This window comes from Erinaceus europaeus, chromosome 2 (assembly GCF_950295315.1).
Source record: "Erinaceus europaeus chromosome 2, mEriEur2.1, whole genome shotgun sequence".
Taxonomy (NCBI): domain Eukaryota; kingdom Metazoa; phylum Chordata; class Mammalia; order Eulipotyphla; family Erinaceidae; genus Erinaceus; species Erinaceus europaeus.
Window position 1 is genome coordinate 92,767,640 of NC_080163.1, and position 27,108 is coordinate 92,794,747.

Below are 27,108 nucleotides of genomic sequence, written 5' to 3' on the forward strand. Positions count from 1 at the left end.
CACCATGTGATTAGCATGATAGATTAGATTAGCATGATAAACAGTCCTGATAACAAAGACACAGGCAACAAGAAAAATATATACATACTAGCAAGATGTGATTCCCAGCACAAAACTGTATAAAGAAAACACTGCTGTTGTTTTTTTAATTTCTTTCTTGGGGAATTAATGTTTTACACCTGACAGTAAATACAATAGTTTGTACATGCATAACATTTCCCAGTTTTCCATATAACAATACAACCCCCCAAAAGTCCTCTGTCATCCTTCTTGGACCTGTATTCTCCCCACCCAAGCACTTCAGAGTCTTTTACTTTAGTACAACATTTCAGTTCAGGTTCTACTTGGGAAAACACTGTTTTATAGGGCTTTAAGTTATAAATTGATTTTATGTTTGTAATTTTTACAAATGAAAAGCAAATCTCAAGGTCATGAAGTCCGTCCATCAGTACTATCTCCTAATAAAATTTCAATTTAAATATTGTATCCAAAGCAAACCTAATTTGCGAATCTGAAGCCAAAACCAATTTTCAAGATTTTTGAAGTAGTGTGATTCTCTGTAACAGAATAACAGCATTTCCTTATCTATAATTGGATTTTCTTATCTACTGTCACCTGCTACTGGTCCTATGAAATAGCAAACTCAGTTTAATAGACATCTGTACCCCACTCATCAAGTCCTGCATAGGCTGATATTCAGTATGACCCTTGAAAACTATAGGAATAAGTGACTGAAAAATGAGTAGTATGATTAAATGGTCCAACCCTTTGACATTTATTGCCAATTAATGCAAGTTTTTTTAAATATTTATTTTATTTATTCCCTTTTGTTGCCCTTGTTGTTTTATTGTTGTAGTTATTATTGCTGTCATCGTTGTTGGATAGGACAGAGAGAAATGGAGAGAGGAGGGGAAGACAGAGAGAGGGAGAGAAAGACAAACACCTGCAGACCTGCTTCATTGCCTGTGAAGTGACTCTCCCGCAGGTGGGGAGCCGGGGTGCCATGTGCCGCTTTGTGCCATGTGCACTTAACCCACTGTGCTACAGACTGACTCCCTATATAATTTCTTAAGAACTCAGTGTTCCCAGGTATGAGAACTTAACTGTGATATTATAGTTATATATCTTGTTTTATATATTAGAAAATTTATGGTTTAATCAAAGGTTAAATTTATCAGAGGTACAGAATGGAAATGTACATGCGATTGGATTTTGATTTTCTAATGTGCTACCCAGTTCCTAATATGTTCTGTCCATTAGATAAATGGCTTCCAAGTACTGGAAATGGAAAACCATCTGGAGTGTCCTCAAGTGGAATTTTACCTAAGGAAACTCTTACATTCTCTGTCTCTGTGTGTGTGTGTATGTGTGTGTGTGTCATTCTCTTTATGTAGAGACAGAGAGGCAGCAAAGCGAAGAAGTAAAAGAGTAAAAGAGGTCACAGCAACAAAACTACCTTTAACATGTTTGGGGCAGAGGGAGAGACGGAGCTGGACTCAAACCTGGGTCACTCACTTGCCAAAGGAGTGCACTACATCCCAAAGTGCCATCTCAACCAAATTATCTTTCCACACCTTCTTCATAATAAATAGGAACAGCTTTCAGGTTCTAGAAAAGTGGGAGAATGCATCTTCTAGAAGGAAAAGCAAGTTTAGGATAACAGTTGTTTTAATATAGATGTCTATTTCATTTGCCTGTAGTCTAGTGACCATGCCCAAGATTCTGAGACTTTCAGTTTCACAAGTAAGGAACTTTCTGATCAGTTAGTGAAGAATCTACCAGAGGATAAGGAAAGAGAGGAGAGGGTTATCAACTGTGCCAAGCATTTACCAAATCTTCACTTTGTCCTGTTTTGTATGCTTTACATACAATTTCTAAGAGGTTCAGTTCATTTTCATTTTCAAAGAAAAGACTCCAGGAAAAAGAAAAAAGGGGTTGGGGTAGGGTGGAGTGGGGAACCATGGCTGGGGAAACAGTGTAGTGATTATGCAGAAAATTTTCATATCTGAGGCTCCAAGGACCCAGGTTCAATCCCTGCCATTACTATAAACCAGAGCTGTGCAATGCTCTGGTCTCTCTCTCTTGCATTAAAATAAAATCTGTTTAAATATATAAGTAAATAAAAACTACTTATAGGATGGGGGGTGCACAGAACTAGTACACCATATTTGCAGATCCTAGGTTCAATCCCCAGCCCAGCATAAGCACTTTTCAGGTTTCTCTCTCATTAAATAAGCAAATTAGATTTAAACTAAAATAAAAATTATTCTATGGCTCATGGACTATATAAAAACAGTCAGTGGGCCTGCAAGCTATATGTTTGCTGATCTATGAGAGGACAAGATGTTATATTCCTTTGGGAATTCTGACAGAGATTTTGTTTTTTTTTCTATTTTTTTATTAATTAAATAGTTATATGTGAGACTGTAAGTTAACAGGAGTGTATAGTAATACCAGTAATACAAGATGTTACATTCCTTTGGGGATTTTGACAGAGATTTTCAGTGGAGCACATTTAACCAAAGTACTTAATCCTCTCTTAAACCTCTTCTGCGTTTCTGCATGCTTGTTGTTGTAGATTTTTTTTAACTTTTTTATGGGGGATTAATGGTTTATAGTAAACAGCAAATACACTTGTTGGTACATGTATAAAATCTTTGTCTTCAGTAAGACATTATAGACCCCCACCTAGGTCCTCCTCCATCATCATGCACCAGGAACTGAAAGCACCCCCCTGACACACTCCTCTGAATCCTTTACTTTGGTGCAATACATCAAAAGTGTTCAATTTCTGCTTTGTGTAACCCTTCTATTCTTATTTCTCAGCTTTTGTCCATGAGTGAGATCATCCCATATTCATCCATCTCTTTCTGACTTATCTCAACTTAACATGATTCCTTCAGGCTCCATTCAAGATGAGGTGAAGAAATGTGAGGTTGTCATTTTTTAATAGCTGAGTAATATTCCATTAAAATGGAATATATATAGACCACAACTTTCTCAGCCACTCATCTGTTAAACATGTAGGTTACCAGGCTTTGGCTATTACAAATTGAACTGCTATGAACATAGGTGTACACACATCTTTTGGGATGAGTGTGTTTGGTTCCTTAGGGTGTATCCCCAGAAGAGGAATTGCAGGGTCATACAGGAGATTTATTTCTTTTTTCTTTTTTGTTTTTTAGGCTGCAAGTGGTTATCCCTTTATCTTGAGGATTTAAAACAAACTTCTTTTTATTCTCACTCTCATTCTTCAGTGGTCTGTCTCCTTTTCTCTCTCTCTCTCTCTCTTTCTCTCTCTCTCTCTTTTTCCTTATAAAAAGGAAACATTGACAAAACCATAGGATAAGAGGGGTACAACTCCACACAATTCCCACCACCAGAACTTCGTATCCCATCCCTTTCCCTTATAGCTTCCCTATTCTTTATCCCTCTAGGAGTATGGACCCAGGGTCATTATGGGGTGCAGAAGATGGAAAGTCTGGCTTCTGTACTTGCTTCCCTGCTGAACATGGGTGCTGACAGGTCGATCCATAACTCCCAGCCTGTCTCTCTCTTTCCCTACTAGAGTGGGGCTCTGGGGAAGCAGAGCTCCAGGACACATTGGTGGGGTTGTCTGTCCAGGGAAGTCTGGTCAGCATCAAGCTGGCATCTGAAACCTGGTGGCTGAAAAGAGAGTTAACATACAAGGCCAAACAAATTGTTGATCAATCATGAACTGAAAGGCTAGAATAGTGCAGAGGAAGAGTTGGAGGGTACTCCATTTTGTAGCTAGCTAGTAGGCATATTTTATATTCCAAAGGGCCTGTGGCTATACTATTTTTTTTTCCCCTGAGCCTGAAATCTGATATGCAGGTGGATCCAAGTTATTGTCTGGGAGATGATATCATGGCTGGAAAAGGAACAGAAAGCTGGTCTATTTCTAGCCTTATGAGAGTTCTCCAGATGGCTCTCCACAGAGATTGAACTAATTGACATTCCTACTAGCAGTACAGGAGGGTTCCTTTGCCCCTACAACCTCTCCAGAATTTCTTGCTGCTATCTTTTCTGATGTATGACATTCTCACAGGAGTGAAGTGATATCTCAGTATTGACTTTCCATTTCTCTGACAATCAGTGACTTGGAACATTTTTTCATATGTCTGTTGGCCTTTTGGATTTCTTCTATAGTGGTTATTCTGTTCATAGAACAATCTTATTCATGAATGGGGTCATTTGTTTTTTTTGTTGTTGCTGAGTTTGGTGAGCTCTTTATTTTGGTTATTAACCTTTTGTCTGATGTTTGTTTTGGCATGTAAAGATCTCCCATTCTTTAAGGAATCACTTTGTTTGAGTGAAGGTTTCTTTTGCTGTTCAGAACCTTTTCAATTTGATGTAGTCCTATAGTTTATTTCTGTTTTAGTCTTCCTTGCAATTGGATTTCTATCATTAAAGATACCTATAAAATGTAGATAGAGAAGCTGGGTGGTGACACACCCAGTTAAGCACATATATCACCATGTGTAAGGACCTGAATTCAAGCCCCCTGGTCCCCACCTACAGAGGAAAAGCTTTCTAAGAGGTGAGACAGTATTACAGGTCTGTCTGTCTGTCTGCATATCTATCTATCATCTATCTATCTCAATTTCTCTCTGTCTCTATCCAAAACAAGTAAAATACAAATTTTAAAAATAAAGAAAGAAAAGAAAATTTAGATGGAAGAGATTGCTGCCAATTTTTTCTTCTAAGTATTTGATAATTTCTGGTCTAACATCCAAGTCCTTGATCCATTTGAAGATTACCTTTGTGTTTGATGAAATGCTTTAATTCAGTTTCATTCTTCTGTACATTTCAACCCAATTTGTCCAACACCATTTGTTGAGGAGAGTCTTTCTCCATTACTATTAAAGTTTGGGTCCCCTTGTCAAAGATTAGATGTCCCCATAAGTGTAGGGGTAGAGTTTTTTTTTATTGAGATACAATTGATATATTTGTTCCAGGTATATGATGTAATAATTCAATATTTGTATTATAAAATGATCACAGTCTCATTTATCTGAGTCACTATATATAAACATTTTTCTTGTGATAGAACCTTTTAAGATGAAATAAACCAGAAGGATAATTAATAAAATATTAATATTAATTAAATTTCTGTTAAAGTATTTATATTTTACTATTAATATTTTATGTTAATATTAAAATATTAATAAAATGCCAGGTAATTTTACTCAGCAGTGGAACCTAAGCAACAATACCAGGGGACATTATAGGCTGAAATCTCAATGGACTGTTGGGGTCTACTAAGCAGTTCTAGGGAGTCAGAGAAGGGGAGGTGAGGATTTTGGGTGGGTTCATCATGTAGTGCCCTATGATAGAGAAGGATGATATTTTGGTGGAGTGTGAGGTGTGTTGACATCTATATTTTTAACACTTGTCTATTTTATTTGATAGGACAGAGAGTAAATGAGAGGGGAGTGGGAGATAGAGGCAGAGAGACACCTGTAGTTTTGATATGCATTTCTCTGGAGATTAGTGATATGAGTTCCTGTTGGCCATCAGTACTGCTTTTAGAAAAATGTACATTTGGGGTTTGGTGGTAGCCAACGGATTAAACACACATGGTGCAAAGCACACAGACTGGTGTAAGGAATCCGGTTTGAGCCTCTGGCTTCCCACCTGCAGGGGGGTCGCTTCATAGGCAGTGAAGCAGGCTTACAGGTGTTTGTTTATCTCCCCCCATCTTTGTCTTCCCCTCCTTTCTTGATTTCTCTGTCCTATCCAACAAAAACGACAGCAATAACAACAACAATAATAATAACAACAATGATAAACAAGGGCAACAAAAGGGAAAAATAGCCTCCAGGAGCAGTGGATTCATAGTGCAGGCATCAAGCCCCAGCAATGACCGTGGAAACAAAACAAAACAAAACAAAAGAAAGAAAGAGAAAATATACATTCAAATGCTTTGCCCAATTTTAATAAGATTGGGCAAAAATTTTGTGTATATATATTTTTTCTTATAATTCTGTCTTGTTATTCTTTATGCATTTTAAAGTTTTTTTTTTTTTTGGTCGGCTGCCTGATTTGTAGTATTTGTGTCTACTTTGTAAACTTCAACTACTTTCAATGGTTACCAAGTATAATCCATCTCTTGTAGTATTTAATATAGTGCCTTCCACATAGCAGTTGTTTAGCAAGCATGAATTTCATCTGTTAAAGTAGCTTTTAGCTTGATTCTAAGGATTGGTGGTTAAGTGGTGGGATAAGTGAAGAGCTAATAGAATTCCAACATGACAGAAGTATAAGCAAAGGAAAGTAGCCAGACAATACTTAAGGGACTTAGAGCAGACAGGAAACCCCATACAGATAGTTGTAAGAACAGAATATCAATACAAAAATGATAGAAAAATAAAATCAGGAGGCTGGGCACTGGAGCACATAGTTGAGCATACACATTACCATTGTCAAGGTTGTAGGTTCAAGCACCCAATCTTGACCTGAAAGGGAGAGGCTTCATTAGAGATGGAGCAGTGTTGCAGATGTCTTTCTTTTTCTTTGTCTCTCTCTACCTCCCCTCTCAATTTCTCTTTCCTATCAAAGATAAAGAAACTAATAATAAAGAAGAAACAAAAATCAATACCATATTAGATGAAAAGCCTTACTGAAAAATCTGAAGTTGAAGAAATGAGATAGGTAGGGAAGAGTTTCAAGAGCTTTCATTTGCTATAGACTATAGAAAGATAGCTTGTTGGATATATAGAGATTAAGAGACTTGAGCCACATGTCAGTCAATGATGAGGAAGTAGACTATCACTGTGGACAAAATACAGAAAACACTACAAGGTAAATCTAGGTTGACATGTTTTCTAAGACTATATGTAAACAAAGGAAACCACAAAAAATACCCTTGAACCAGAAAATTCAGCCCTTCTAATTTTCCTCAAAATTAATACAAATCACATTTCATAGGATGCTCATTTGTCTGGATTTGTAAAGATTATTTTCAATTTTCCAAATTATATGTTTTGTTTTGCTTTTTCAAGTGTACCATATTTTTCAAATAGTTTCTGAAGTCAGTAACTCTGAATAGCAACACACTGATTTTTGTCATCTTTGTTTTTGATTAAAACTAGACATATATCTATATTAAGCCCTCAGTATGCAGTTACTCTTCAGTGCCATATTGCCACAAAAGGAATGTTAAGTCCAAAGAGTTTATTTTAATCCAAAGAATTTTATAGATGACTAAAGTCAGAGAAAAATCTCTAGGTGCTGATCAAAAGTAGCATATTCCTATGTATTTCTCTAAAAGTAAATCATATGTGAGTTTTTAAGGCAGCATTATGTGTGTGCATGTGTGTGTGTGTAGTATGTGTGTGTATGTGCATAAAAATCCTGTTGAGAGACTAAGATGCCAGGAAAATTTTTTTCAAGTGTGAAAGAGACGTGTGTTTAAATAGTCAGGTAGTTTGCTGCCTCCCATACCAACATCTTGGTTGTTTAGGAAAGGAAAAGTGCTGACCAATGAGAATGAATTATGGCACAAATGCTATATCCAACTACAAGTTGAAAGCCAGGCAGTCTGTTAAAAAGCTTCATAAATCGCAGAAATGTGGGAGACATTAAATATGTTACTACTCAGCTGATCAGAAGTCTTAGGGTCAACAAAAATATTGCTGCCTATGGCTTTTTAACACAATGGTTAGTTTTCCTTGATACATTAGGCATTTTAAGGGATATATTTGTATTACTTTCATATTTTTCTTCAGATAAGAGTAACAGATAAAAATTTAATAAATACAAGAGATATTTATTAAAAAACATTTTAGGAGATATGTTGAATTTCTGATCTGTGGCTGAATTTATTCTGTGGTTGAAATAGTTTTTCCATGCTTGATAATGTGTTCTTTATTTCAAATATGATAAAACATACAAGATTCTTTAGAGAGAAAACCTATGGGAATTGTCTAGTCATTAATTTCATGGTCCAAAATGTAGAGTTTCCATCAGTCACACTGATACAGATCTTTACAAAACAAAACAAAACAAAACAAAACAACAACAACAAAACCACAAGCCTCTTATTACCTAGAATCTAGTTTGTTTATATACGGTCTTCTATTTTATTATTTTAAACATCACCGTTTCCTTTCTATCTCTTTCTCTCTGTTATCCTTGGACCTCCATTTGGCCTGCAGATGGTTCTGTGAGGGGAAAGAGCTATACAACACACCTGATGTTCAAATCCACTGTGAAGGTGGAGATCTGCACACCCTGACCATAGCAGAGGCTTTTGAGGACGACACAGGTCGCTATACCTGTCTGGCTACAAACCCCAGTGGTTCAGACACAACATCTGCTGAAGTGTTCATTGAAGGTAAGCAAGAGGGGCCTGGTAAAGGCAACTTAAAGGTCTAGTTTTAAGTATCATAGGGCTTCCTTGTGAATTATTTTCTTTTTTAAAAAATAATTTTATTTCTTATTAATAGTTTGTTACAAGATTATAAGATTAAAATGTATAGTTTCATACCACACCTATCATCAAAGTTCTGTATCCTCACCCTCCAGCATTCCATAGTTTTCACAAAATCTTAGAAACAGCTTGCTTGCTTCTGGTTTGTTTGTTTGTTTGTCTGTTTTCACTAAGCATAATCACATTCAGTTCTATTTTGCCCCAAAGGACATAATATCATCATTTTGATCAAAGAGTAATATTCTGTGGAGTATATATCCCATTAGCCAATCATGTGATCATGGACATTTAGGCTGCTTCCACTCTTTGGCTATTGTGAATAATGCAGCTCTGAACATGGGGGTACATATGTCCCTCCTAGTTAGTACTTGAGTATCCACTGAATAAATGCCCAGGAGTGGTACTGATGCATCATAAAGTACTTGGCTTTTTATTTAAGGACTATTCATACAGTCTTCCAAAGGGTCTGTAACAGTTTGCATTCTCACTAGCAATACAGTAGAGTTCCCTTTTCTCCACAACTTCTCCAATACCTGTCATTTTCTGGTTTGTTGATGTAAACCATTCTCTTAGTTGTGAAACAGTATCTCAGTGTAGTTTTAACTTGCATTTCCCTAATGATAAGTGAAGTGGAGAATTTCTTCATGTGTCTGTGGGCCATGTGTTTCTCTTCTTTAGAAAACTGTCTGCTTAGTTCTTTGTCTCACTTTTTTTATTGGGTTATTTTTGCTTCTTTTATATATTTATAACAATACTGTATAGACGTTTGATAGTAATCATTTGATGTGTGATGTGCAAATATCTTCTCCCATTTACTCAAAAATTTAGGTGTGTATCCCCTTTCTTGGATATCAATATTATGAACATTGCTCAGCTATGGAAAATATTCTGGAAAATTCCTTTGAATGTATCCTCTGCTCCTTTCTTCCTCTCCTCTTCCTCAGGGATAGCAATAACTCTGGTGTTCATCTTTCTGATGGAGTCTGCTGTTGCCTAGAGAAGTGTTTCATTTTTTTTTTTTTACAAAAAATCTTTCTTCTCCAAGAGTTTTAAATCCACAGAGTATGGTGGTTGTGTCCTCCAGTGCTGATGTTCTTCTCCATGTCCTTAAGTCTACTTCCGAGGCCTTGCCTCAACCTAAACTGCAGAGTTTCCTTTAGGCCCTGCAGTTCTGTTTAGAGTTGGATTCCCCCCCCCCAACTTTATGATTCTATTGTAAAATTATCACTGAATTCTTGAATCTCAACTTTAGTTTCTTGTAGTGATTTCATAATGAGTTTTCTGATTTCTTTCATTTTTTTTCTAGACCTGTGTCTTTCTAGTCATATGTATTTTCTATCTTTGCTGTCTGTGTATTCCTGTTTCCATATTTGTTGTTGTTTTGTTCTGCCTCCAACAGGAGGCAATGTGGCTAAGTGGTGGAGCTGGGTTGTAGATGTTTCTCTGTCTCTCTGTCTCTCTCTCTCTCTCTGTCTCCTCCTCCTCTCTCATTCCTTTTGTCTATCCAATAATAAATAAAACATTAAAAAAGTTTAATAAAAAAAATTAAGACAAGCTTTGATAAATTAGCAGTACTTACTAACCAAGGGTGGCTATGTGAAGGACTTCTTGAAGTGTTTTAGAATACCATGACTGTAACTAAACTTCCAGAGTATGTCTCTGGACATACTCTGTTATTACTTTAAAATTTATTAACAAATTATTGCTTTTTGACTGATAACAGAGCTTTATCTCAACTTCCCCTCCATCTTAATCACTTAGGATCATTACAATATCAATACATATAGCATACTTTTTAAAAAAAGAATATAAAATAATACTTTATAATAAATTATATAAGGTAGTATTTAGATTGTAACAAAGGTACAAATTAACATAAAACAAAACTTAACATAAAAGATATTTAAGCTATACTTACTTTGCATTTCATAAAAGGAATTAGTACTCTACCTCCAAAACTAGTTTATGAAATCTGGCAGACCCCAAACATTCACAACATAGTTTTAACATTTATTTCATTAAATTTGATTCTTTTATGTGGAAATTTCTGAACTTGGAATCTTGTTCTGCTTTTAGTATAATATAGATTAGCTACTTTAGTTCTATATGCCACATATATTTAGTGCCCAGAACTAAAACAATGATGGTGGATTTTGTCAAGTTGTTAATTAAACATATAAATGTAGTCTAGACTACAGGGTGAGGGAAAAAATATATATATATTTGGAACCATCAGGTCGTAGCTAGTAATAAGCTATGGGACTATACATATTAGTGAGTATATTAACAAGGAAGAGAAAATAGGTGAGGGAAGTGACAGGGAACAGAGTCTAAGCCCCCAGATGTTCCCAGAGGAACATGTTGATGTTCCCAGAGGCGATGCCAGCAAAGGAAAGTGAGAAGGAGTAGGAGAGAGTAGGAGTAGGAGAGAATGAGGCAGAGTGGAGTAAGGGAAGCTGTTTCAGATGATGTTTCATCTAATAATGAGCTTAACAAAAAGGGTTTGGGAGCACCTAGAGAAAAACTAAAGATCAAATGAAGTGAAAGAAGGAAAGTTGCAAAATATGAAATCAGTATCAACAAAAATAGATCACTTTGGGAAGGTTCTGTTTAAATACCAACAAATCTGCAAGCCGGTTTTGGGAAAGGTATGAATGTGTGTAAGGGGTAGATAGTGTTTGCAGTATGTTTGCTTACTTGTTCTCATATTAGAATCACCAGAGTATATTTATATGCTGATGAAAGTAATTCCAGAGAGAAAATAGAAATCATACAGAAGAGAGTGGGAATAAGGTAACCAAGCCTTTGAAAAGGAGAAAGGAAGTGAAACCTCAACTACATAAGAACTAAAAGGAAGGTGAGTGAGGCTCATTCAAGGACTAGAAGGAAGAGAGATATTCCCAAGAATTTCTCTATATAAATAGCGAAGGTAGATGAGATAAATGTAGACATAGAAAACTTTCACCACCCCTGCCCCCTCCTGAATATAAAGTGGATTGCACGCGATAGTATCCAGAACTCTAAAGGTAGAATTGTGGTCCTGAATTGTAGGATAAAGGAATCTGAATTAAGCCCAAACTGGTGGATGAGGAATTAGATTGGATGAAGAAAAGAATGGGCAAGTATATAAAAGGTGTGGAAGAGATCAGAAATACTTGAGAATGAAGCCTGTTGGAGGGGAAGCCTGTTTGATATTTACAGGTTCTCTGTGCTTTGAATAGTGAGGTATAATGGATGTCCCTTGTAAGCAGCATTTTTTCATATGTATATTAATTTTTATTTATAAAATGTAAACACTGACAAGACCATAGGATAAGAGGGGTGCAACCCCACACAATTTCCACCACCAGAACTCCTTATCCCCTCCCCTACCCATTTTAAAGCATGTTGATGTGTTTTATGAGTAACCCTTCCTGTTGATCGAAGTAATAGGGATAAAAGCCTCTCTGAGCATAAGTTTTTTCTGTTGGATTTGGAAATCTTCTTAAGGGAAACTAATGGAATCTAAGCATGATTTTGGTCATTCCTCATATATTTATTTTTAAAATAACCTTAAAAATATTTTATAGCTAGTTTGGTTTCTTGCTACATGACATTGGATGGTTATTCATCAATTTTGTGCTTCAGTTTCTCCTTCTGCACATGGAGAAAATAAAGTTGTAAGAATTGAATGACTTGGGCCAGGCAGTGGCACACCTGGTTAAGCACATACACTATAGTGTGCAAGAACTCAGGTTCAAGCCCCTGGTCCCCACCTGCAGAGGGAAAGTTTCACAAGTGGTGAACAGGGCTGTAGGTCTCTCTCTCTCTCTCTCTCATCTATCTATCTATCTCCCCTCCCCTTTTAATTTCTTTCTGTCTATCCAGTAATAAATAAATCATATATATATATAGATATAATTGAATGAGTTAATTTCCAAAAGCAATGCCCACAAGTAAGAATAAGAATTTAAAAAACATCATAGTTTCATTTAAAAAAATCTAAAACTTATAAATAAAAAGAAGACATAAAATCACATATAATATTACTATCCTGTACCATTCACTCAGTATTTTCAAATTTCCAGTCTTTTCCTTATGTGTAGCTTTCCCTCTACATACTATTTTGAATCTTATTTTTTGTTTAACATATTTGTTCACAAGAATCTGCCCATGTTACTAAATATCCTTTATACCTAATTTTTTTTAAAGTTTTTATAGCCATTTATCATAAACAAACTTTCAAATAGTTGGCATTGCTTCAGTTACTCCAGTCTGAGATTGTAGTTGATTCTTTACTTACTTGCTGATAATTATAGCAACTATGGAAGAAAGGAGGAAAGTTAGCAATGTGCAGGCCACAGAGTATGTTCACTCCTTACATTTTGAAGGCTGAGAAGGTTAACTCCGTGGTGAGATCTGTGAAATTCAGCATGTGTTTTAAATGGTTGATAGCAGCTTTCATGAAGACAACCTGCTTCCTGATATTGAAGGTGTGTGGAGTTCATTTAGTTTGCTTTCACTCAGAAATACAGGTGATTTAGGAACATGTCAGATGACAAGAATAAAATAGTGTTTCCATAGAAACTGGAGAAGCAGGCATTTTATATATTATATTATTATTTTACACAGCTTTTGGTAGGCATGTATAAAATGAAATTAGAAACATGTTAATGGATGAAATGATAGTATTGCAGTATACCCACACAAAAATATATCTGAAAAGCCACTAGAAAATTATGAAGTCGTCAGGGCCAGGTGGTTGTGCACCGGGATGAGTGCACATGTTACAGTTCTCAAGGACCCAGGTTTAAGCCCCTGGTCCCCACCTGCAGGAGGAGCAAGCTTTACAAGTGGTGAAACAATGTTGCAGGTATCTCTCTGTCTCTCTCCCTCTCTCTCTCCCTTCCTTTCATTTTTTGGCTGCCTATTCAATAAATAAAGATAATAAAAAACTAACAAAAGAAAATCATGAACTCCATAGTAATTTATTGGCATAGGGAGGCATTACACAATCTATGAAATAGCAGAAATGCATTGATTATACATATGCACAAGATCATTTCATTATTTAAATATATTAAATATACATACACAGAAATATACTTCCGAAGGACATACTTCAAAATATCTGTTTGGTTGTGTTGCACATGAGCTTTTTCTTAATTTTTGATGTTGTGGATTATGGGATCATATTCTTCAAGAATATTTTAAGTCAGTTAAATTTGTAAAATAGAGAACAGCTTTAAAACAATATTAATTTTTGAATCTCCAATGCACTCCATCACTGGAATAGAGCAGAGTGGAAGAGCATTCAATTCCTTTGTTCTGTGGAAGGCTATATAGAAATGGCTAACATTAGCATAATGCCGACCAGACTTCCCTGAACAGATCCCACCAATGTGTCCTGGAGCTCTGCTTCCCCAGAGCCCTTCCCCACTAGGGAAAGAGAGAGACAGGCTGGGAGTATGGATTGACCTGTCAACGCCCATGTTCAGCAGGGAAGCCATTACAGAAGACAGACCTTCCACCTTCTGTATCCCACAATGATCTTGGGTCCATACTCCCAGAGTGTTAAAGAATAGGAAAGCTGTCAGGGGGAGGGGATGGAATATGGAGTTCTGGTGGTGGGAATTGTGTGATATTGTACCCCTCTTATCCTATGGTTTAGTCAATGTTTCCTTTTTATAAATAAAAAATTAAATTAAAAAATGGCTAGTATTTATGTGGATAAATACTAGAGGAACTAATAGTAACTGCAAGGACTGAAATATGTTCCTCTTATAATTTGGCATCTACATCAAAAAAAAAAAAAAAAAAGGAAAGTGATGGCTTGGTAAATACAGAGAAAAAAATGTTAAATGTAAGACAAGGGTATTTTTTCCTGACCAGCAACTGCAAAACACATGAATAAAGGAGGAGGCTGAAGGGGAGTGGGAAGACAGGCACTGACAGGAAGGGAAGGGGAGGGAAAGGGAGGGGAGGGGAGTTGCTGGCACAGTCAAGGAGATAGGAACTGCCACTATCTACAAGAACTTCTCTGACATCTGAAATAGAAGGTGACACTGAGATTTCACAAGGGTTGAACAGGTGTACACAAATTAGGAAATGTCTCCTTATTTTCAGTTCATTAACTTGCTCTGAAAATCAGCTGAAAAAAAAAAGGAAAGGATAGTTTTGTAAATAGAGATAATCAGAGGGAATTTTTGAACAGTGATTTAAATATTTGGAATAGGCTAACCACTAGCTATTTATTGCCCTGATTTCTGGTCCTTTTGAGATTCTGTAATAACTTTCTTTTTTAATTTTTATTTATATAAAGGAAACACTGACAAAAAAAAAAAAAACCATAGGATAAGAGGGATACAACTCCACACAATTCTCACTACCAGAACTTCATATCCCATCCCTTCCTCTGATAGCTTTCCTATTCTTTATCCCTCTGGGAATATGGACCCAGGGTCATTATGGTATGCAAAAGGTGGAAGGTCTGGCTTCTGTAATTGCTTCCCCTATGAACATAAGCATTGACAGGTCAATCCCAGTCTCTCTCTCTCTCTCTCTCTCTCTCTCTCTCAAATTTCGAGACAAAATTTAGTGTTCTGATACTCTGACACCTTTAATTATATAGGACCAAATTTTAAAATCATACCAAACATAATCTTCATTATTTTTTCTTCTTTCTTTTTTAATTTTTATTTCAATTTATTTATAAAAAGGAAACATTGAGAAAACCATAGGATAAGAGAAGTATAACTTCACATAATTCCCACCACCAGAACTCCATATCCCATCCCCTCCCTTGATAGCTTTCCTATTCTTTAAACTTCTGGGAGTATGGACCCAAGGTCATTATGGGATGCAGAAGGTGGAAGGTCTGTCTTCTGTAATTGCTTCCATGCTGAACATGGACATTGACAGGTCAATCCGTACTCCCAGCCTTCCTCTCTCTTTCTCTAGTGGGGCAGGGTTCTGGGGAATCGGAGCTCCAGGACACATTGGTGGGGTTGTCTGTCCAGGGAAGTCTGGTTGGCATCATGCTAGCATCTGGAACCTGGTGGCTGAGAAGAGAGTTAACATATAAAGACAAGTTGTTAACTAATCATGAACCTAATGGTTGTAGTAGTGCAGATGAAGAGTTGGGGATGGTCTCCATTTTGTAGATAGCTAGTAGGTATATTTTAGTTACATTCCAAAGGGCCTGTGGCTATACTAGTTTTTCTTTTCTTTTTTTCCCCCTGATCCTGAGATCTGATACGCAGTTGGATCCAAGTTATTGTTTGGGGAAGTGATGTCATGGCTGGGAAGAGGACCTGAAAGCTGGATCAAGGAAGGGAAGAGAGTAGCTCCCAAATATGAGAAAGATGTATAAATACTGTTGACTGTAAACCCCATTGGGTGTAGCATAGAGTATGTTGTACAGCCTCCCTTTGGAGTATGGAACATTCTCTATTATTGCTGATCCAAGTTGAGGGCAAGGTCCTAAGGGGGCCCACAAAAGGGTCTATTTTGTTGTTCCTGATAGAGATGACCAGTAACAATGGAGAGAGGGATTTATTCGAGGTCTAGACCCATCAAGTCCATTTGGGAATCTCAGGACTCCATGATTAAGGTCCCAGCTGATGAGGTGGCCTGATAGTGATTACTGAGTCATCATTAAAGTATGCCAGTCTCTTGCCCTTATTCAGCTTTTGCAATTCTTGCTTTGATAAGGATAGCTTGGGAGTGAGTGAGGGAAGTATAATAGGAAATAGGTGAGGAGAGTATCTAAGTCTAAATAGACACTATTTCATTATGAACTTCATACTGACTCACTGCACACTATTGTGATCTTTTGCTTTCAGGTATATGTTTTGCCCTAATTTATCGAGACATGAACATATGCCCTATCTCATGGGACCTGGTCTGTATCTATGTTTTGGGACTTTGTTAGAAAGTGAACTACCTGGAGTGGAATTAGAGAATCCTATGAAAGCAAAGGTCTCACCTGAGAAATGAGGCTGAAGGGTTGACATTCTGTGTATGACGTCTCTGGACACAGTCTGAAGTGAAGCATACCGAGGTGGTATTCATAGCATTGATTAGGTTGGGATCAGCAAATGCGATTTCATTTGGTATGAATTGAGAGAAATATGCAGGAAACTGAGCCTCACTCTAGAGGTTCCAGGACTGGGGATTGGAAGGGAAGAAGTCAAGCTCTCACTATTTGCAGATGATATGATAGTATACATAGGAAAACCTAAAGAATCCAGCAGAAAACTACTAGAAGTTATTAGGCAATATAGCAAGGTGTCAGGCTACAAAATCAATATACAAAAATTCCCTAGTGGGATGGGGCTCTGGGGAAGAGGAGCTCCAGGACACATTGGTGGGGTCATCTGCCCTGGGAAGTCTGGGTGGCATCATAGTAACATCTGGAACCTGGTGGCTGAAAAAAGAGTTAACATATAAAGCCAAACAAATTGTTGACTAATCATGAACCTAAAGGCTGGAATAGTGCAGATGAAGATTTGGGGAGTCTCTGTTTTATAGATAACTAGTAGGCCTATTTTAATTATATTCCAAAGGGCCTGTGGCTATACTAGTTTTTTTTTTCTTCCTGAGCCTGACATCTAATATTCAGGTGGACTCAAGTTATTGTCTGGGGAGAAGATGTCATGGTTGAAAAAAGGGCTAGAAAGCTGGGTCAGGGAACTGTAATAACTTTCATAGGACCTTTGCCTTCCCTCATCTCCATCTTACTTTTGTAATTTCATTAAAATTTATCTCTCAGCTCTCTGTTCAGTTACTTTCTGGTAACTGAATCTGCTTTTTCCTGTTTTGCTTTTGTTTGGTTGGTTTTGGGGGTTGTTTTTGTTTGTTTGTTTTCTTGCTCACCTTCTCCATCCTCCTTATCATCAGAGTTCAAACTTTGTCCTTTTCCATCACCTATTTCAGACAGGTGATACTGGTTGCAAACAAATTTGCTGTTGGTTTTGCTCTTGTTTTCCCTCACCCTCTCCCCCATTAATCCCACATGGTTAATCTTCCCAATCTCTGTCAATGCCTAGACATAAAATCCAAACTCTGAACCTAATATTCTAGAATCCACTTGAATTTCTATTGACTTGCTACTCCCATAGCCCTCCCCTCATGCTTCTCTTTTCTATTCTCACAATCCACCATCTGTCCCCAAAGAAGCTGATACTTCCCTAGTGCAGCCATATTTTCCAAGGGAAGTGAAAGACCTGGCACAAGTAAAACAGGAGCTGTGCTCTGAGAGGCGTACACATGTAGGCAGCATGCAAGTATGGTGGGGGGAGTTTTGAATTTAAGACAGATTTAAGATTTAAGACATAGAAGTCCAAATCCTGTTACCACTATATTCTAGTTATGTGACCTTATTTATGCAAATTAGTTAGCTTTGTGGAACTTCAGTTTTCTTATCTATAATTGGATATAATTCACTTCTAAAATAAGTTCACTATTATAATAATTAAGTGATTAGAAGTGCCAAGCAAACTGCCGGGCACAAAAATAATAAGTACTCAGAAATTGGTAGTTCCTTCCTAACCCCACATCAGTTTTTTAAGAACCAATAATTTTCTACTATATAATGATATTGAAAGTGACATGAGTAATATAAACAAGAATGTTAGAGTTCAGAGAAAATAGAGCACAGATAGATGACTGGCCTAAACTTAAAAGATAGTCTTTCAAAAAATACCAAGTAGGAATGATCCAAGTTTAAAAAAAGGGGGAAAAAAACTTTTTATTTACTTTGGATCTTTTTTTTTTTTTTTTAATTCCCTTTTTGGTGGAGCCTTCCATGTCAGGGAAAGCAGAGGAATGAACCCAGGACATAACACATGCTCAATACTACTGCTGAGTGACCTCTCTGGCTCACTTTTTTATTTTATTTTATTTATTTTAAAGTTTTATTAGTGATTTAATAAGATTTACAATATTTTAAGATTACAAGGTAGAGGAGGAGGAGAAAGGGAGGAAAAGAGAGGAAACACAACACAGCATCTCTCTGTCATCTGGGCAGCTCTCCTACTGTCATCTGTAATGCTCCCATGTAGTGTCATGTTTCCTCATGTCTCCTGATCCTCACATGTAGAAGGCATGTGTTCTACTGGATAAGCTATTTCCCAGCTCTGCAAAAACCCCCCCCTTAAAATTAAATCCCACTCAGGGCTGGGTGGTGGTCCACCTGGTTGAGCACACATATCACAATGCACAAGGACCCAGGTTTCAGCCCCTGATCCCCACCTGTAAGGGGAAAGCTTCACGAGTGGTGAAGCAGTGTTGCATGTATCTGACTTTCTCTCTCTGCCACCCCCTTCCCTCTCTATTTCTGGCTGTCTCTATCTAATAAACAAGATAGACAAACAAAGATTAAAAACAAAGATTAAATCCCACTCAGGTGGGGTTAGATAGCATAATGGTTATGTAAAGAGACTTTCATGCCTAAGGCTCTGAATACCCAGGTTCAATCCCACATACCACCATAAACCAGAGGTCTTCAGTGCTCTGGTAAAGACAAGAAAAGAAGGGAGTTGGGCGGCAACGCAGCGGGTTAAGTGCGCAGGTGGCGCAAAGCACAAGGACCAGAGTATAAAGATCCCGGTTCGAGCCCCTGGCTCCCCTCCTGCAGGGGAGTCGCTTCACAAGCAGTGAAGCAGGTCTGCGGATGTCTTTCTCTCTCCCCTTCTTTGTCGTCCCCTCCTGTCTCCATTTCTCTCTGTCCTATCCAACAACAACATCAATAACAACAACAATAAAACAAAAAAGGGCAATAAAAGGGAATAAATAAATAAGAAAAAAGGGGAGGAAGGAGAGGGGAGGAGAGCTTCTGCATAGCAAGCAAGAAAAAAAAAAAATACCCAAACAAAACCAACATAAATAAATCCTACTCAATTCCCTCCTTCTGCAGGCCCTAACGCAGCATTGTTTTTTCCCACTTCCCACATACATATATTTTTAAAATTATTTCTAATGTCTGTGTCTTCACCACAAAGCTGTGTTTGTGGATGTGCTGTGATAGTCTCACTACCAAGCAGAATATACACAAATGAGTACATCAAGCACGGTGGGTTGTAGTTTTATAAAATAGAAATGTAGGAAATTCTGGCAGATAGAGCTATAAAATCAGACTGAAAATCATGACAACTACTAAATAACAGACTTTAGAACTTAAATTTACAAATATTTACTTAAATTGACAAAAACTAAACTGATAAAAGTTGAAGATGAGATGGGAGGGAGGGCAGAAGGGACTGAGGAAAATGGGAAAACAAGATAAAAATCTTTTGGTGTTCTAGGAAGGAGCTGAAGAAAGCCTATACTAGGTGTCAGTTAGAACTATAAACAAGAATAAATGGAAACATTCCAGCAGAGTTACTAAACATGACTGTTGCAGCATCAACAAAACGCTAGAAGGACAACAGAATCACAGAAAGGGATATAGCCATCCAAGAGAATGAGTTCAATGGAGCTATACACACACTACTTGTAATAATTGACAAAAGTAGCTAATTAATTGCAAAGAGTACATATAGTGTGATTCCCCCTGTGTAAATATATATATATATATGTATGTAAATATATCAAATTTAACTGAAAAATACATAGCAGCCTGTTGTGTGCAAAGTGGTCTGAGGAAGGTGACCACTAGTCATTACTATCATGACAAATAATTCTGTGCTTTTTGCTTATTGTCTTGCTTTATAACAGAATATCTCAAATGGATAATTTAAATAACTCAAATATGTCTTGTGAAAGAAATAGCAAGAACATGTTTATAACCATCACGGTTACGTTATATCCGGCCCTCAAAATCTCTTACCACAAAACCTGAGTTCTGAAATGTAAATACAATTTATATTTTTAGTAGTAATGAAACAAGTGAATTTTAGAGGTCATGATCCAACATCAGGGACTCTTTTATATAATAATGAAGCCCTGTCATATTCTAATTTATGAAAGAGTGAAAAGCATCTCCTAAGTAGTGAGTAGATATGACTGTAATCCTAGAAAGAGTCAAAGACTAAAACCATGGATGCTTTATATACACAATTTGTAAGACACTTAGAAATATGGCTGTAATAGTCTTCAGATACTAAAAAACAAAGTTTGCAAAGCTTTTTTATTGTATTTGTTTCCTGAAGTTATTTTCTTTAAAAAAAAAAAAAAGAGAGAGAGAGAAATCCAAGTAAAAAAAAAGTCATGTTCTGTTTCACAGTAGACTTTATTATTATTTAAAAAACAGGGAGTCTGGTGGTAGTGCAGCAGGTTAAACACGCATGGCATGAAGCACAAGGACTGGCTTAAGGATCCTGATTGGATCCCCGGTCTCCCCACCTGCAGGGAAGTCACTTCACAAGCGGTGAAGCAGGTCTGCAGGTGTCTATCTTTCTCTCCCCCTCTCTGTCTTCCCCTCCTCTCTCCATTTCTCTCTGTCTTATCTAACAACGACGATATCAGTAACAACAACAATAATAACTACAACAACATGGACAACAAAAGGGAAAATAAATAAATAAATGTTATTAAAAATTTAAAAAAAAAACAGTAAATGGGGGTCCATTGTGTGATGATGGATGGAAACAAGACTTTTTGTGGGGATCATAATGTAGCAAAATAGATGCTAAACTACAGTGCTGTACAACTGAAACATACATAATTGCAAAACAGTGTTACTTCAGTTGTATTTTTAAGTGAAAAAACAGTTATAGATACTAATTATACCTTAGCTTTACTAACACTACTATTTTTAATACTCTTCTAGGTGCCAGTTCAACTGATTCTGACAGTGAAAGTTTAGTCTTCAAATCAAAACCTGGAGCTATGCCACAGTAAGTGTTTACAATTCCATTAATTATGTATGTAACAAAGAATGTCAACAGAACTGCTGACATTCTTTGAACTGCTGACATACTGGGGAGTGAGGCCATGTATGTTGTGTTCCGAGGAGAAAGGTTAACTGATGTCAATCAAACATTTCAACTTGGAATACAATTTTTGGCTTATGAATCTGAACATTGAAGTCTGTTTCTTCAATGAGATGCCCAAATCTGCCCATATGCAATATTAGTTTCAAAGCAAAAGACTGGTTATAAATATATGAAAAGAAAATCATGAGAGGAGCTGGGTGGTGGCGCACCTGGTTGAGTGCACATGTTACAATGTACATGGACTCAGGTTTGAGCCCCCCCTCCCCACCTGCAGGGGAAGAGCTTTGCTAGTGGTGAAGCAGGGCTGCAGGTATCTCTCTCTCCCTCTCTAGTCCTATTCCTTCTTGATTTCTGATCGTCTCTATCCAATAAATAAAGATAATAAAAAAATTGTAAATGTCATGAGAGAAAAAAGTTATTAGTAAATAACTTAGGAGCAATTTACATATACAAATAGGAAACTACTGAAGTAACTAGAAATGATTTTTTGTTTTAGTATTTATTACTAGTTAAATTTTATGAGAATCACAGAATTCGCTTTACAGAGACAGATTATTAGTAAAATACTAGTAATACAGTTATTTTGAAATAATAGTTAACCTCTACTGGAATTTAGTTTTAAAAAATAGCCATCTGAGTATTGAGACTGTGCTAACAAATTCCTTTAATCAGCATATATGTGTATATGTGTGAACATATAACATATATATTCATTTAGCATCAAATGCCCATTAAATATTTTTGCTGAAAAGTCTTCATAAGATCTGATTTACATAAACTTGCCCCCCCCAAAAAAAATTCAAATGAAACAAGCAAGGAAACTCTTTATGAGACTTATGAGAACTATGGTGGTTATCTTTGGGAGAGGGGATTGTGGGATCACAGAAGTTTGGTGGTGGTTGTGATTTGAAACTATGCGTTGTAATCTTACAATCTTGTAACAAACTATTAATAACAAATAAAAAAATTAAAGCCTTTATAAGATCATATACTGTGCCACCTTTTGTTTCAGTTAAGGCTCTAAAAGTTAATAAATTATAGGATTCTTTTGGAAACTAATTTTTTCTTTATACCTCTAACTTTTATGCACTAAATAAAAACAAAAATTCCAAGGCACACTCAATAAAATTAGAAACCAGAACAAAGAACAGCTGCCAAATTTAAAATAGACAGCCAAATCTTCAAATTAAATATAGAACTCAAACCCTAAAGCTTTCAGATATCTAATAACTGCTAAAAATCTTAATGTTTCAAGTATAGCAAGTCTTCAAGTCATTGATCTTTTCTTAGAAACTGCAGCTACAAATGGAATCACATGTAATGTAGATAGATTCTTGAATAATAGTACTTGTTTTAGGATTTTCTTTTTCTTCTCATCAACATTATAGTGGAATATATGGCATTAAATAAAAATGTTGGAGGACATGCTATATTTACTTTTCTCTTAGGATTTCCAAGTTTTATATTTAAATTCTTTGACAATGCCTGCCTACAAGTGGCTATTTTATTTATGTTTTTATGTGCTGCTGTCTCTAAGGTCTCCTCTCCAGGGATATTGACCATAAGTACACTAATTATTCACTGTAGATTCCTATTTTTAAAGTCTTCTACAATTAAAATGAATTGAGCACTCAAAAAGAAATTGAATTGTCCTGTGGAAGTGTTTCAAAAATAAATCCTGCTTTAAAGTTCTGACCACTTACTTACCTATTTTCCAGAGCTCAGAAGAAAACAACTTCTGTTTCCTTGACAATAGGATCATCATCTCCAAAAGCAGGAATAACTACAGCTGTGATCCAGCCATTATCTGTCCCTGTTCAGCAGGTATTTCTTGGGTCATTACAGGAAATTCCCTAGCTGGGAAGGTAACTTGGTGGTAGAATACAAAACTTGTTTTCTTTAGGTCTGGGGTTTAATCCCTAGCACTGCATATACCAGGTTGATGTTCTGGTGTATATTATTCCTTTCAATAAATATTTATCTAAAATCAGTTTAATTTTAAGAGATAAATTTAATTTCATAAATAAATCTTTCTTAATACTCACTGTCAAACTCCTTCGTTTAAACATAATGTAGGATATATCAATGCTGAATTCTAACACTGTACATCTAAAATATACATACTGTGATAAACTAAGATTATTTTAATTAAATATTTTAATAAAGTTGTATACATTTCTCACTAAATAAGAAGAAAAGAATATAACTTTGATTCTAGCTAATATACTTCCTTGTGATATCTTCTAAGTAAAAATATCACTTGGAGAAAAGAAACTGTAAATGAAGTACTGCCTTTTAATTTACTAATGATTTATTTGTTTTGTTTTTATTAGTGATTTAATATTAATTTACAAAACCACAAAGATAACAGGAACATAATTCTACACTGACCCCACCAGTAGAGTTCTGTGTCTCCATCCTTTCATTGGAAACTGTAGTAGTCCTTCCAAGGTCACAGATAAGGGTTGAATGTTATATATATATATATATATCCCATTTTTTCTATGGTATTGTTTTCTCTTCATTTCTAAGTCACACTTACACTATCACTACTTCTGTATATCCTTCCTTTTTTTCTCTTTTATCTCTAGATCCTGATGGAATCAGCCCTCTGGTCATCTAACCCTAATATTTCTCCCCCTCAGGGAATATGGACCAAAATTCCTAAAGACAATTTTTAATCAGAGTTACAAAATAGATGGTATAGGAAATGTGGTCTCTATTATAACTGTGACTGAATATCTCCTTTATATATGCCTTTTTCCAGTTAACCACATTTCTTACCTCTTTTAAAATAAATTAAAAGACCAGAAAAGTCCACATATCAACCTGTGTTTTCCAGTCCTCTAAGAACTATACAAATAATAATGATAGAAATTTCAGATCCCTTCTCCAAATATTTTTATCCTGCATTTATTTCTTTGTAACATTGAACTGTATAGGGAAGAACTTTGTAAAGTATTGATAAGTTATTACAGTGAGTTTACTTTGCAAACATAAGCACGGGAAGTTTTTCTTTAGGTAAAAATACTTAAATTTTAGGGAGTCGGTCTGTAGCGCAGCGGGTTAAGCGCAGGTGGCGCAAAGCACAAGGACTGGCATAAGGATCCCGGTTCGAACCCCGGCTCCCCACCTGCAGGGGAGTCGCTTCACAGGCGGTGAAGCAGGTCTGCAGGTGTCTTTCTCTCCTCCTCTCTGTCTTCCCCTCCTCTCTCCATTTCTCTCTGTCCTATCCAACAACGACAACAACAATAATAACTACAACAATAAAACAACAAGGGCAACAAAAGGGAATAAATAAATAAAATAAATATTTTAAAAAAATACTTAAATTTTAAAAATTCTTTAAATCAAATATGTCAGTTCATCTTTGCATTATGAGAAGTAACTTTAAATGCAACACAGAGAGAGGGCTCCTACCTATTCTTAAAATATAACCTTATTCCTAAACGATAGAAATGATTTTGGGCAATAGCATATCCTCCATCTACTGAGCATTAGTAGGTAGTTTAGTAGCATTAAGCATAAATAATCAGAAATGAATATGCAAATCATATGAAAACATTTGAGGTCGTAAACATGAAAAGAACCAACCAATTCAAGTTTCTTATAGATGGCATACATAGTAAATGTTTTTGCTATGTCTCTAAATTACAATGGGATTTATAAAAATATTTTCATTAAACCAGTAGGCTTTTGTAATATTTTGATATTTAAATAATGATTCACTTAGTATACAACACTGTGGTGGGCTTTTCATGGCAATAAAAATGTCAGCAACTCCAGTCCCAAGTTGTTTACAAACGTTGGAAAACAGAATATACACATAAAATAGAACTTGAATTTGAGAGAACATACAAAGATTATAACAGAAACCTAAGAGCAGAAAACCATATAGATCTGGATATGCAAATGACATAGTAATATAAACAGTACAATGTTAAAATGATTTAAGTTCTACAGGAAAACACTGAAGAGATTAATATGTGTCACTTTCATTGTTGAGAGAATGAAATACTCTAGAGGAATGAGTCTGCTCTATTTTTATGTCTATAATTTTAATGATTTATTTATTCCATGGGTAGCAAATGGGAAGAGAGACCAGAACACTATTCGAGCACATGCAGTGCCAGTGATTGGATGTAGGGCCTTATTCTTGCAAGATCTGTGCTCTACTGCTAAGTCACATTCCACCCAGAATCCACCCCACCCCCACCCCCACCACAATCATTGTGATTAACATTTTAAGCAATGTTAGTTAACATTTTAAGAAAATTAATGCCCTAGAGCCAAGATTAAGCACTATCACTTACTAAGAAACCATAAACAAATGATACAACCTTTCTGTGCCTAGTCTTTTCACCTGTGAAACGAAGATAATAATGCCATTTAATTCATAGGATTTTACAAGAACTCAGCTCATATTCATATAACACTTAGGGACTTGTTTGGCACAGAGTAAATAATAATAAATGCACATAGATTCTCTGGACTTAAACAAAAACATTGGAAAGTTAGACCCAGGTCTCATGTATCACAAGCCAGCACAGTTTTACAGGGATGAGTGAGGTCCAGTGACATATTGAGACATACACTATCAGATTACTATCATTTTGGCTTATGTAGGCTAATAATTACTTAGACGTGAATAGATACAGAGTATTTAAGAACAAATCACCCACAAAGAGATAGTTTTCATTCTTAGATTTTTCCCAGAGGTAAATTAGCATACTATAAGATTTCAGCAACTTTGCCTCTTACATACCAAGAAAAAATAATATATTCCTTTCCCCCTTCATTTTATGTAATCCCTGTATCAAGAAAGAATATAAATTATAAAGAGGACAGATATATATTTAGTTATTAACATTATATGTTGCTGTTTATTAAGTGAATCTGATTTGTACGTAATAAAATGTAATGTCTATGAGGACTTTTAAAAAAGATCTTTATGGAAATCCCACACACAGAAACCCATTTGGTAATAGCATTGAAAAACCCATGGATCCCTAAGGAACCAGGGAACTTTTACCTTGAATATCCTTGTGAACAGAGAGGAGTAACAGATGTGAAATAAGGAAGTAGAACAATGTCTGTACTGTAAGGGTAGACTAGCAAGATGATATATGGTGATACTTTCATTCACTCATTCCATTCATGTGGAGCGATCCTAATAATCAAAAGCTTCTTTAACCCATCTTTTCAGCAATTTATATATTTAGAATTTGATCCATGTGTTGTATTTTTTTCAGGTTCACAGTCCAACTTCATATCTCTGCCGACCTGATGGAACCACTTCTGCCTACTTTCCTCCTGTTTTCACAAAGGTCTGACATCTGCAAGTCTCATTCTCTGTGTTTGCTTTGGTTCTTAAGTTCCATTCACATGTGGCTTTGTATAGTAACCTTTAAAAATTAGAATGAACATGTTAGTAGGCTGATTATTATGGTTACCACTGGCGCTAACTAGATATTTATTGAACAAATGTTCTGTGACAATAATTTTGTAAAGGAACTGAGAGAGGTGGCCAATCAGTGACCTGCCAAAGGTTAAATTAGAGTAAGAAAGCTAAGACATGCAGAAAAAATAAAATGCTTTGTAGGAAACTACTAAGGAGAACCTAGAAGTTGTCTGGAAATTGTTTTTCTTTTTTAGTTGTTCATCATTTAAATATTTTTTAATGTTACAATTGGATATTTCAAACAAAGGTGTTCAGATACTGACGTACATATCTCT

The 27,108-nt window shown here is 36.1% G+C and overlaps 1 protein-coding gene across 5 annotated transcripts in view; it reads left to right on the top strand.

Moving 5' to 3' along the window:
• The window catches only part of PALLD (palladin, cytoskeletal associated protein), an 811,300-nt gene that overhangs the window by 541,726 nt on the left and 242,466 nt on the right, over positions 1 to 27,108 (top strand). For all 5 annotated transcript variants that reach the window (XM_060184240.1, XM_060184229.1, XM_060184234.1 and 2 more), the window contains 4 exons: positions 8,181 to 8,359; positions 21,207 to 21,273; positions 23,091 to 23,196; positions 26,625 to 26,699. In XM_060184240.1, the coding sequence (XP_060040223.1) occupies positions 8,181 to 8,359; positions 21,207 to 21,273; positions 23,091 to 23,196; positions 26,625 to 26,699 (427 nt within the window). The remainder of the gene's footprint in view (positions 1 to 8,180; positions 8,360 to 21,206; positions 21,274 to 23,090; positions 23,197 to 26,624; positions 26,700 to 27,108) is intronic.